The sequence below is a fragment of the Onychomys torridus genome, chromosome 14 (assembly GCF_903995425.1).
Source record: "Onychomys torridus chromosome 14, mOncTor1.1, whole genome shotgun sequence".
Taxonomy (NCBI): Eukaryota; Metazoa; Chordata; class Mammalia; order Rodentia; family Cricetidae; genus Onychomys; species Onychomys torridus.
Window position 1 is genome coordinate 27,036,863 of NC_050456.1, and position 12,778 is coordinate 27,049,640.

Consider the following 12,778-nt stretch of genomic DNA (forward strand, 5'->3'; position numbering starts at 1 on the left):
CTAGGCTCAGAATTCTGGGAAATCTCAGTGTCCCTAAAAAAATAAAAATTAAAAAAATCTACATCCATTCTTTCCCAAGCAGAAGCCTACAGTTTCTAGAAGAAGTCAGTGAGCTTTGGGCCCGCCCGCGGGTCTTGATATCCATGTCTTAATGGTTTTGGCACTTGGACCAGGGAGGGGTCATACCTCAAGGCCCTTGTATCCCTTAGTATTCCACAGGGGGCGGGGGGGGGGGGAGTCTAAATGCGTCTCCACTGATTCCAGGCTTGATGACAGTTCGATCATCTGCGCAGCCAGTCATGGTAGATTTAAAGCTGGCATGTCTGCCTGTTCAGGTCTTGGCGCTCTCCACCTCCATCCTCCACCCTGCCAACTCTCCAGGGTACAAAGTACAGCAGGGACGCGCGGGCGCAGCAGCTACAAGCTGCGCAGCCTAATCTTTCCCTAGTGAACACCTACATGGATTTCCAATACCGAGTCTGGCAGGTTCCGGAGGGAGTGCCAGCCTCCTCTTGAGCTCTCTGCCCCTCGTCCTGGTTTCTGCAGTCGATATTCCTGGGGGAGGTGAAGGGGGCTTCCTTGGAGATTCAATGGTTCACTCAGTTTCCCTGAACACTCCCTGCTGCAGAGAAGAGGGCGATGGATGTGTTAAATCAACACCCCTAACACATCATTGTGGTCCTTCGTGTTCATAATGCCATTGGCTTAGGTCTGGTTTCCACCACTCAGGGTTTGCGTGGGCACTTGTGCAGTGGCCAGCCCCAAAGGGAGTTGGACCTGGCAAAGAACGTCAGCGCACCGCCAGACCTCACAAGCCCTTTGCAGGGGCCGTCTGGAGGCATTGACTTTGGGATCCGAAGGCCTGAAATCTTCAGCTTCAGGTTTGAAGGACTGGCCAAGCCGGAAAGGAGGTGGGTGTTTAGGGTCCCTGAGAGCAGCTAGTGTAACGTGGGGTCCCTCCCATCACCAGAAGAGAGCAGCAACTGAGAGAAACGAAGATGAACTCAGACATATATGTCTGGGGCTTGGGTGGAATGGGACAGAATCTACAGTGTTGGCTGGTACCAACCCTTTAGAAAGCTAGAGAAACTCCTCAGGTCCGTCCTAGGAGTGTCTGAAGATGCTGTGAGAGAAACCTGATTTGAGTTGAGCCCTAGAGGGGACTAGGAATGGGAGGAGGGTGGGGAGGCGGGGAGGGGGGGAAATAAACCACCTATGTGCCCCCCCTCCTTTCGTAGCTGCTGACGCGATGGTGCTGCTTATTAATCATTCACCAGTCCAGAGCCACTCCACTTAATGGCTGTACCGCGCGCGGCTCTAGCCTCTTGGCCTCTCCTCTCCACGCTCCGGAGTGCCTGGGACCGACAGAGCTGCTGCCGCAAGAGACAGCGCGCAAGCAGCCGCTGGGCGATGCGCCCCGCCGGCCTCGGTAGGAGCCGCGCTCGCCGCAGCTGCTGCGCTCAGCCAGGCGGCGCCAGGAGGCGGTGAGCTAGCTGCGAGCTTGGAAGCCTTGAGCTCCGGGAGGGCGCAGGCAGCAAGGGCGCAAGGTGAGCGCCCTAGCCGGCAGCGGCACCGGCTCCTTTCAGTCGGGATGTTCCCCAATGGCACCGCCTCCTCTCCCTCCTCTTCTCCTAGCCCTGGTCCAGGCAGCTGCGGGGAAGGCGCCTGCAGCAGGGGCCCCGGAGCCGGCGCTGCGGACGGCATGGAGGAACCGGGACGAAACGCTTCCCAGAACGGGACCTTAAGCGAGGGCCAGGGTAGCGCCATTCTCATCTCTTTCATCTACTCCGTGGTATGCTTGGTGGGACTGTGTGGGAACTCCATGGTCATCTACGTGATCCTGCGTTATGCCAAAATGAAGACCGCCACTAACATCTACATTCTAAACCTGGCCATCGCTGATGAGCTGCTCATGCTCAGCGTGCCCTTTCTGGTCACTTCCACATTGTTGCGCCACTGGCCCTTTGGCGCGCTACTTTGCCGCCTTGTGCTCAGCGTGGACGCGGTCAACATGTTCACCAGCATTTACTGTCTGACTGTGCTTAGTGTGGATCGCTATGTCGCTGTGGTGCACCCGATCAAGGCAGCGCGCTACCGTCGGCCCACTGTAGCCAAGGTGGTGAACTTGGGCGTGTGGGTGCTGTCTCTACTGGTTATCTTGCCCATAGTGGTCTTCTCACGCACAGCCGCTAACAGCGACGGCACCGTGGCCTGCAACATGCTCATGCCCGAGCCCGCCCAGCGCTGGCTGGTGGGCTTCGTCTTATACACATTTCTCATGGGCTTCCTGCTGCCTGTCGGGGCCATCTGCCTGTGTTACGTGCTCATCATTGCCAAGATGCGCATGGTGGCCCTCAAGGCCGGCTGGCAGCAGCGCAAGCGCTCAGAGCGCAAGATCACTTTGATGGTGATGATGGTGGTGATGGTGTTTGTCATCTGCTGGATGCCTTTCTACGTGGTACAGCTGGTCAATGTGTTCGCTGAGCAAGACGATGCCACCGTGAGCCAGTTGTCTGTCATCCTCGGCTATGCCAACAGCTGTGCCAACCCCATCCTCTACGGCTTCCTGTCCGACAACTTCAAGCGCTCTTTCCAGCGCATCCTGTGCCTCAGCTGGATGGACAACGCTGCGGAAGAACCAGTCGACTACTACGCCACCGCCTTGAAGAGTCGCGCTTACAGTGTGGAGGACTTCCAGCCCGAGAACCTGGAATCTGGAGGCGTTTTCCGTAATGGCACCTGCGCTTCCAGGATCAGCACGCTCTGAGGACCCGCACTGCCGGGAGAGGGAGAGTGGCTGGAAAGGGGGAGGGGGATGCAGGCGTGAGCGACTGATAACAAAACACCAGATGCAGTTTAGTAGAGCGCCTGGTTAGCCAGACCTAGGAAAGCCCTGTGGCCAAGGTAAAATGGAGAGATTTGTGGGTCAACTGGGAAGACTTTCGGGCCATCTTCTCAGCCCTTTCTTTTTCCCACACAGCGCTTGCTACTTTGAACAACTCTGTTCGCCAAGCCCAGTAACTTCGATGCTCCCTCCCAGCCTTGCTAGTTCAAACCACAAACTTAACGTCATCAACTCAGTTTGACGCTTACCCTCTCATGTCGATATTTCTGTTTCTTTAAGCTGAGCCACGGTTACCGCCATGTGTTTCATTGGGGCTGAGTCTGCAGCTTGCGCTCAACCCGGATCGCTGCGCAGGTCAGTCGGACTCGGCTCAGAGAGGGTATTAGACTGTCCCCAATCACCGCTCTCCCTTTGCACAGCCTTACTGTTAAGGAAGCCCAGCTTGAGGATGACCAGGCAACTTTTCAAAGTAGGCTCACCTTTCCCTGGGCCCTTCCTCCCTCCGCTCCACCCCACCCAGAGCAGAGCTAGGTGCTTCAGAAAAGATCGTGCACCGAGAACCCCAGACTCGGTATAGCTCCACCCACGTCCTCCTTTGGAGGACAAAAAGGCAGGGGGGGGGGTGGGGGAGGGCTGAGAGCAAGCAGAAGGACAAGTTTGTAATATTCCTGGGTTGTGGATATGGGTACCATAGAACCTCACCTCACCCCGCTTAGAGCTCAGAACTTGAGCACTGGGTTCCAAAGTCCCAGTGAGGGACGCTTGCTTCCAGCTGGTGAATGAGGTAGGCATCCGGGCGGGTGCACCTGAGTCACAGGGCAGCTCTTCTTGGTTTCCTCCCTAAAATCACAAAAGATTCGGTTTCTCCTCTAGTGTAAGTTGTAGGTCCAGCTCAGGCTCCTCCTGAGACAACTGCCTTTGCCAGAGCTGGGTAAATCGCTGCAGCCTGTCTGGTCCCTGAGCGTTCCTGCCTTCCAAGCGGTGCCTAATGAGTTATGTCTTGTTTAACATATTTATTTATTTGTAGTGTTGGAAGTCGTGTGTGTCTGCTTTCTTTTTCTTTATTAGCCTAAAAAGGCTGTTCTTGGGAATTCTGGGTGGCGGGGTGAGGGTGTGAAACCACCGAGCAGGAGTGGAGAAAAGCTCCCTCCTCACCCTAAGCACCCCCCCAAAAGTTTCCCCTTCTTGGATTCTCTCTAGCCTTTCAATCCTTCCTGTTTTTGTTTGTGTCCTGTGAAGTTTGGAGATTTTTTTTAAATACTTTTTTATTGTAGCTTTTGTCTTATTGAAATAAATGAGCGGTAATTTAGGTTAACATCTGTTGGTGCAGAGTGTAAGATTTGGTTTCCTAGTGTTCCAGGAAACATAGGGGAAGTGACACTGTCTTGATGTGTGTATGTATGTATATGTGCTGCTATGCACAAATCATATATATACACACACATAGAGAAAGATAGATTTGTCTGTCTTGACCGACTTTCACAAGTCTATGAAGCAATTAAAAGGACAGCCACAATGTGACAAGTGTGACTCCAGCTGGGACCTTTTCAGTTTCAGGTTCAAGTAGCACTCAAACTTGGAACTGAGAAATGTCAATCAGAGACCTGAATCACTGCAGAAGACATTGCTGCCTTTTTCGAGGTCCCAGCAGAGGTGATTCTTACACACATCCAGTTAACACAGTCCCTTCTGTTGAGGAATGGAAGTGAAATAGTTATGTCTGCATTTACTGACTTCATTGGAAATCTGAGCAAAGACAAAAGCAAAATCAAAGCAAAACTGATTGCATTTCACTCATTCATGTTTCCTGTATTCTTTGGTTTGCTGGTCTGTACATAGAAGGCACTGAAAGCCTATCATGACTGGTTGTTTAAATAAGCCAGTGTGTATCAGTGGTCCTGGAATACTGAACCTGGGATTCTCAGATTCCCACTGACATGACATACAACGATTGAATGCACTATTGAAAAAGATGTTTTGTTCATGTTTGCTTAGAGAATACCATGCATTTCTAAAAGCAGTAACCAAGAGTTAAACTGTCTCTTATGTTTAAAAAAATGAACAAATATGTTTTTGATCATAAGCCAGAAAGTTTAGATCTTTTCCTAAGAATGGTATATATATATATAATTACTCTTCTGTTAAAATGAATTTTTTTAATCATTAATAATGGCAAACTTTACAAACTGAAATCCCCATCATTATCATCTCAACAGGATAGAAATGTAATGCTCTTAACCTGTCACCATTGTAATAGTAACTGAATAAACAGATGTATTATGCTGTCACAAGTTGTGTGCTTCTGTTTGAACCTTACTATTTCCAGGGATGGTTTGAATACCCAAGTCTGAGTGACACATTTAGCTTTTAGGAAAATTTCAGATTAACTTTGAAAATTTCCAAGATTGCATGTATCCTTTGAAGTATTTTCTTTAAAATGGGGATCTTGGTGTGATCGTGTGATCGTGTGTGTGTGTGTGTGTGTGTGTGTGTGTGTGTGTGTGTGTACTGGACAGGGGGGGAGGTGTATAAGGAGGAGACTGAGGAGGTGGGAGGCGGGAGAGCAACACCTGTTGAGTGAATGTGAACAGGGAGCAATGACCTGGGTTACACTCTGCTGTCACCACACTCACGGACAACACCTCTTGGTTTTCACAGATTAAATTGCTGCCTGTACTCCTGTACTCATTTGGGACCTCAGGTTTTGTTGTAAAGTAAATAATTGCTGTTTAACATCAGGGAATGATAATGGGGGAGAGGGGAAGACGGATCTCTAAAAAGTATTGGAAAGATGGTGTAGAAAAGAAATAGAAAAGCCAGGTTTGAAGGAGGACTTATTTTATGCCTTGCTCAAGTTGGGCCATTTCCCTGCTGGAGGCTGTAACACGGCTTGGTGGGGATTAAAAAAAAAAAAAAAAAAAAAACAAAAAAAAGAAAAGAAAAACAGGTTTTATGTTTCACAGCAGCTTTGTTTCCACAGCAAAATGATTGAAAGTAGAGTTCTTCAAACATTTGAGAGCAATAATTCAGTATGATGGTGGTTCAAACGCCCTGTAACTCCAGCTTCATGTAGTTACATACATTATCACAAAATGACTGAGGATAGCGATACTTAGAGATTTTGATTATTTTTCGCAGTCATAGCAAGGGAGCAAAAGTGAAGTTGAGTTTACAACTTAGATTTGGAATCTTGTTTCCTCAGTGCTGGGATCTTTGTGCTCAGCCACAGCATACACAGTTTCTTATTTCAGTTTTAACTACTATAAACATTGTTTCAAACCCCTTCAAACTGGTTAGCTGAAAGAAAAACGAGCTAATAATTTAATTAGTTTTTGTTTTTTAAATTGCAAGCTTTTGTTTAAGTTTGTACAGTTTCACAGCTAGAACCCCCTTTCTCTCTTATTATTGCTAAACTGGCTCTAAAATCTTCAGGGAGACTTCACACATCCTAGTGAGGAGTATGGTGAGTCCTTGGGAAAATGGCCTTTGAGGCCTTTCACCTTCTACCTGGGATCTTTTGTTACTGGGGACACTTCCTGGCTGCAGTTAGGTAACATTTGCAGCTCTAGAACCTGGGATCCTACATCTCATCTGGAGCGGCATGCCCTGTGGGCTGAAGCTCCTTGAGTACCCATGGCCCTCACACTCATCACCTGACCAGTGGATGCCTCATCTGTGCTTCAGAGTCTGACACTGCCATTGTAATCCCTGGGTTAGTGGCTACAGGAGACCTAGGGAGCTGGCACTGGGTATCCCCAGACACACTTTGGTCTACCCTGGTCTCCTTCTGCTGATGGCTGTCCCAGATCTCTTCCATTCATCTTTGCTTTTGTCAACCTTACTACTAAAACATTTTGTGCTCTCTATATCTGGTTTGTACTAGAGGAAAACCATAGAAGTAGAGTCTTCCATCCTAGCCCTGTGTCTCATAGACCATGAAAGTGTTCAACCAATTCCCACTCCTAACCTAATCATATTCACACTTGATTTCCAAGAAGTTTTGATATCCTAACTACAAACCCGTCTCCTATCCTCAGGTGATGAATCTCCCCTCAAAGAGTGATACTGAAAAATCCTGAGGTTATGAGACTTCCAGAGAGAGGGGGGGGAGGGAGTAAAATGACTGGTCATATATAGAGGAAGTTAAAACATGTGGGCTTAATGTCTGTAAATGATTATCTCACTTTCAAGTGATCTCTAAACTCCCAGAGTGGCATTTCCCAGGCTATCTTCTCACACATCAACCATGTAAAAAGTTTCGATGCCTAATCTATTTTTATGACAACCACTGTACCCCATGTTAAACATGCAGTTTACACATGAGGAAAAAGTGGTTCTCTTAGCACAGAGATTCATCATTTTAAATTATAAATATATTCCTAATTTAGTATTATTAAGCAAATAATAAACATACTAATACAATCTCGCAGGAAAAACTCGGTGGTGGTATGGTATGTTTCCTAAATTAGGCCCAGGCCCTTCTTTGTTCCAAGGTAGTGCATCAGAGGTGAGGAACTCCAACGATGCTATAGACAGATGCTCAGAATTTGCTACTATGGTGGTGAGTGCTCCCAGCACAGGACATTGCTAAGCTGGCGTTCTCTTCCAACACTGTGCACCTGGAGCTAATGACACCCTCTTCCACATACATAGATGGGTACTTTGCTTCTCATCTGACAGATCTCCGTTTGCTGGTTTTTGGAAGATGTCAACAGGTTCAACACTGTGACATGGTTTCCCAAGGGGAAAACAGGTGCAGAGATAAAGTCATGAATGATAGTTTATTATTTTACGACCTACCTGGAGACTGCATACAGTAGTAAGCACCTGAGAAAGAACTGTGTTATAGGTGGTTGTACATACTCCGGCTTCTGATTACAGCTATAAAGAAAAATGAAGATATCTCTACAATAATGACAAGGTGGAGGAGCCTTGTAAACTGAAGTAGGTAGCTCAAACTAATGTAGCAAAATCCCTGATGGTCAAACTGCTGCTAGGGTGAGGAGAGTCTAAAAAGGAGATAAGGTTTTAGGTTAAAAATCTTCTGTTAAATGTTCACTTTAATAATAAACTGGGTGAATGTCAAATAATATATAAAACCCAGTCTTATCTCAATGCTGGGAATTTTATATCTATGTAAGAGAGTGAAACCTCAGGATGTTACCCATATTCTTGCTGAGTAATGATAAACTTAACACTTTAAAACTAAATCTCTTTAACTCAGATCAATCCAAATCAATTGTGAGCAGACCCAGTATAAAAAAGAAATGACAAGTTGGAAGTTGTATCCACCTAGAACATTCATTACTTCTTTAGAACTGTGATCACATGGCTGGAACTATTATCAAGGAAGACTCCGGTCCTCCCAGCATTAGGAAATTTAAGAAAGACTGTGTATTATATTCCACTTAGAGACCACAGGTTGTGCAGAGGAGGAAGCTGCAGGATTTTTTACAAAATAATGTGTATTCCCAAAGACAATTTCTAATCCACTTAGTTACTTGAGGTGGGGGGTTAGGGGGTGCAGGCAGTCCAGGACATGATAGGTAAACAGAATCCTATTGTAAATTAGATAGCATCTGTGGCTCACAGGGCTGTTCTGGGAAAGGATGGGTAATAGTATGAACTGCATTCTTTATGTTTCTATAATCCTTGAACAATCCACTAATCTATTGAGCTAATATTATTAGGAGTCACAATGTGTCTATTCAATGTCAATAATAAAATCAAACATTTCTCTTTACATCTAACGAGCCACTGTTACTACTGAGCCAGGCAGAGGTACGCATGTCTTTTTCAACAGAATCTCAAATTACCTTGTACATAAACTATCTACCTGAAGTTTAAATTAAATTATGTGTGTGTGCTTGTACACCTGCATAACACACACACACACACACACACACACACACTTTCATTGAAAGAGTAACTTCATAAGAAATCATTGGTAAAATAGTATTTCAAAGCTTGTCTCTGTCTTTCTCCTTCACAGTTGTTCCATTTCTATGTCCCCCCACCCCTTAGCTGTGTTCTCCCCTTCCCCAGTCCTCCAAAGAAACTCTTCTCAGAAAGCTCTTTCGCCTGGTTCACAGTTTACATAACCGAAAAAGTTTAAGTCTTAGTCTGTCAGAAGCAAGGCTTTTCAATAAACACATTATATCAAAATATTTCAAAATATTAGGCAGCAGTCTCTCTGAAACCCTATCTTCCAATACAACTATGTCCTCACAAGTGACTCATAATCCCCACATGTAATGATCACTTAAAGACTTTTAAAAAGATAGTTTCTATGCTCCATCATAAAAATGTTGGTGCTTTAGACCTGGGGTGAATCTGGCTGTTTTCTAAAAAGCACACTACAGTTTGAGAACAAGTAGCTGAGATTCTAAGAGCATGGAGCTTGCCATCAGCATGGGAGACTCTACTTGGTTGTATAATACAGGCAAGCTAATCTGCACGATGCTTATTAGCCTCATCTATAAGGTCAAAATGATGACATCCTCTTCTGTAAGGCTGCTATGAGGACACAATGCATGTCAAATGCCAAATCTGTCAAAGGTCTTTCAGTTGTTAATGAGTGAAAACGCAATTAGCTCACAAGAGTAAACGTTCTTGAGAAGATCTGGCCTCAGGGTGACTTGATTCCCAATACACTAATGTTTTTTCCAGTCTCCACTTTGATCTCTGACCTGCTATATTGATTCATTTTCAGACTCAGCATTTGTTTGTCCTTTTATATGAGTGGGTAGCATAATCCCCACACACAGAAATTCAAATGTAATTCTTTCTAGCTGTCCTGACTGATTTCATTTTCTGACAGAATCAGCTTCATGAGCCTCTGACCCTCTATTCATTTTTACTGAATATGCTAAGAATATGAAGTTCTGGCTAACTGCTGTTATTTCCCTGGATTATTTCTCAAGATTTCTTGTTGTTGTTTGCTTTTTCAAGTAATTATAAACAATTACGTCTCCTTCAATGACAAAGATAAACAAACCTTGGCCACTCTTTGTCATGAAGTTTTGGTGTCTCCAAAAGTCAGCCTGATTCAGATACAACATAAACCCACTGGGACATAGCATTACATAGGCTAATAAGTATCATCTATATGAGTGGTGAAGACAAGGACTACCCCATTAGTTTGCTTTCCTGCAAATTGTATCATTAGCAGTGAATTTCTGTATCACTGACCTGGGAATCCTGGGTCTTTCACCATCTGTGAAACAGCAATTCTCTGGTTGGAAAGGAGGATAAGTCAAATTACAGACTTTCACAGTATCCACCACTAAACTGATTAACAGGACTTGCAGGAAGTAGTGAGTTTGGTCTGGACTATTTAATCCACCTGTGGAGAGTATCAATTTCACCAGAAGTGGGAAGGGGGGAGGGTGGGTCCCCAAAGGAAAAGTGAGATACATTTAGCAGAAGTTCATATTATGTGATAAAAAATTGAAATGGTTAAAATGGTTGCTGTTGTTTGTCAATAATTATTTGAAGTATATAGAAGGAAGTACAGAGTTGAGATGATTCAGCTTTTGAAGTGGTTCTTCTTAACCCAGTCATATAATCAACTTAGGTCACTTTAAACAAAAATGGACTTTATTTCTTTATATGAAGCTTATCTGAATAATGAACAAATATATTTATATGATATATTTTGTATAACAAAAATCCTAGGATGTTAATTATTTCAGAAACATAAAATGCATCACAAATGGGCTGGTTAAATGGGATGGTTCAGAGGAAAAGACTTTTACTGTACAATTCCTAGAACTCATGTAAAGGCTGAGGGAGAGAACCAATTCCCAAAAGTTGTTCAGCCACCTCCACATACATGCCTTGGCATACATCCTGACACACTCACACCATGAACACACACATCCTCAACAACAATACATATATTTAAAAATTGTATTACACTATTTGATCCAGAGATTGAAATTGCCATCTGAACTTAAGAAAATCAATCACACTATAGATGAGTGTCTGTGTTAATAGAATAATTAAACATCCATCTAGATTACTTGCAATTTATTGAATGCTTATAAGAATGTCATCATTTAAGTACATTTAAAATAAGGCGATAAAGGTATTTTAATGTTACACAGTCAGGTACAAATTGTAAAGCATATCAAAGATGACACTGAGATCAGAAACACATTGAAGAAAAGCAGGAAGTTATATGAAAAGTTTTGGTGAAGTCTGAAGTAACACTTTACCATCAGTAATTAAGGGGAAACTTAATAATAGAAATAATGTAGCCTCCTATACTAGAGATAAGTACTAATTATTAATGTATTCAAATAATAAGATTAGTTATGTTTTGCTGATGTTTCTTCAGTAATACATGTACACATATGCATGATTATCTGTGTTATATATTTGGAGCTTGTGATAGCATTGTGGAGATAACCCAGTCCCATGAATTAGACTGACAGTCTCAGTTCCCTTCGGACTTCATAGCAGTTACACAAAACTGTCCAAAACCAGCTTTAAATACAGCAACAGGGAAGAAAGGGAAGGCTAGAGAATTAATATTTATCAGCATCAACTTTGTAAGTAACACAGTTGCTAGGTGCTTTGTAAACCATCCCATTCAGTTTCCCCTACGATTCCTACAAACTGCCAAAGCCTAATTTGTCTTTCAAGAAAGGAGAGTGAGGAGAGAGAGAGAGAGAGGAAGAAAGGAAGGGAGAGAGAGAGAGGGAGAGAGAGAAAGAGAGAGAGAGAGAGAGAGAGAGAGAGAGAGAGAGAGAGAGAGAGAATGAATAACTGGAAAGAACAGCAGCAGCTTTACCCAAGAAGCACAATCCTTCCCCTTCATAACTTATGCCTCTAAAAGGCACTTGCTTCTTTGTATAAGCACATAAAAACAGGAAGATTTTTGTGTACCATTATTTGAAGATTTACAAAACCAAAACAAACCACCTTACTTTGGTCTCTATCTAGAAGAGAATAATTGGTAAATAATCACAAAACGGTAAAATCTCAATAGAGATGAATAAGATTGTCTAAGAGAAGATCAGTTTCTATTGAGAATACCATTAAGTCCAATGTGTCCTTTTCTTAAGAACTATATAGTTTCCATCCAAGTGGAAGCATCTTTCAGTATGAGTGATGTCATAGTGCAGTGATTGACAGATGGTTTCAGGAATCAGAATGTGTGCTTTAGAATCCTGGACTTGGAAATCACCAGGTAGATTACTGTAGGTAGGCAGGTTATTTTTCCACTTACATATCATAATTTCTAACTGAAAGACATGAGAACAAAAATAAAATTTAATCTCATAATATTAGCAATAGAACACAAGTCCTTTTAGAACTTTTGTGTACTCAATAGTACTTTCCATTTCCTTTGTAGAGAAAGTTCATCAACACTGAAATCTAGAAAAAATAGTTCACTTTTCACTTAAAACAGTAACTATGTTCTATTTATTGGTAATTAAATGATTAAAACATTAAAAGGATTACCAGATGTTAAAACTATGGTGGACATTTGGCAAAAATGAAACTGTAGAGTTAAAATACCATAATTCTATATGAGCACAGTTAAGGCAATCCTATAAACTAGAAAGATGTTAGAATATGAGTAACAGATTAGAACTTTTTTCTGCCTGTATTTAAACCAGTAAATTGTTCAGTCCTAACAATAGCATAGAGTAATTGAAAAGCATTAAACTCAATCTTTTTATCTGGCTCTCTTTCCAATTAAGAGGTCACACCATTTATCAGATGCCAATTAAATAGCACCCAGTGAATTATTCAAGCAAATAGAGTCTGCTGAGGTAAAGAGAAGAATCTCAGAAAAAAAAAAAATACTCAAAGTTTGAAAACTGATATTGCAAATTAGAAGAAACCATATCTTCTTGTAAATGTCTCTTGCAAATTATCATATTGAATATGCAAGCAGAAGGAGGAGAATGTAAAATGAAG

The 12,778-nt window shown here is 43.2% G+C and overlaps 1 protein-coding gene across 1 annotated transcript; it reads left to right on the forward strand.

The window, feature by feature from the left end:
- Positions 1-370: 370 nt before the first annotated feature.
- Sstr1 (somatostatin receptor 1) lies at positions 371-5,133 on the forward strand. Its single transcript, XM_036206235.1, has 2 exons — positions 371-911; positions 1,239-5,133. Exon 2 carries the CDS (start codon positions 1,592-1,594, stop codon positions 2,765-2,767), a length of 1,176 nt encoding a protein of 391 aa, XP_036062128.1. The 5' UTR covers positions 371-911; positions 1,239-1,591; the 3' UTR covers positions 2,768-5,133.
- The last annotated feature ends 7,645 nt before the right edge of the window (positions 5,134-12,778 follow it).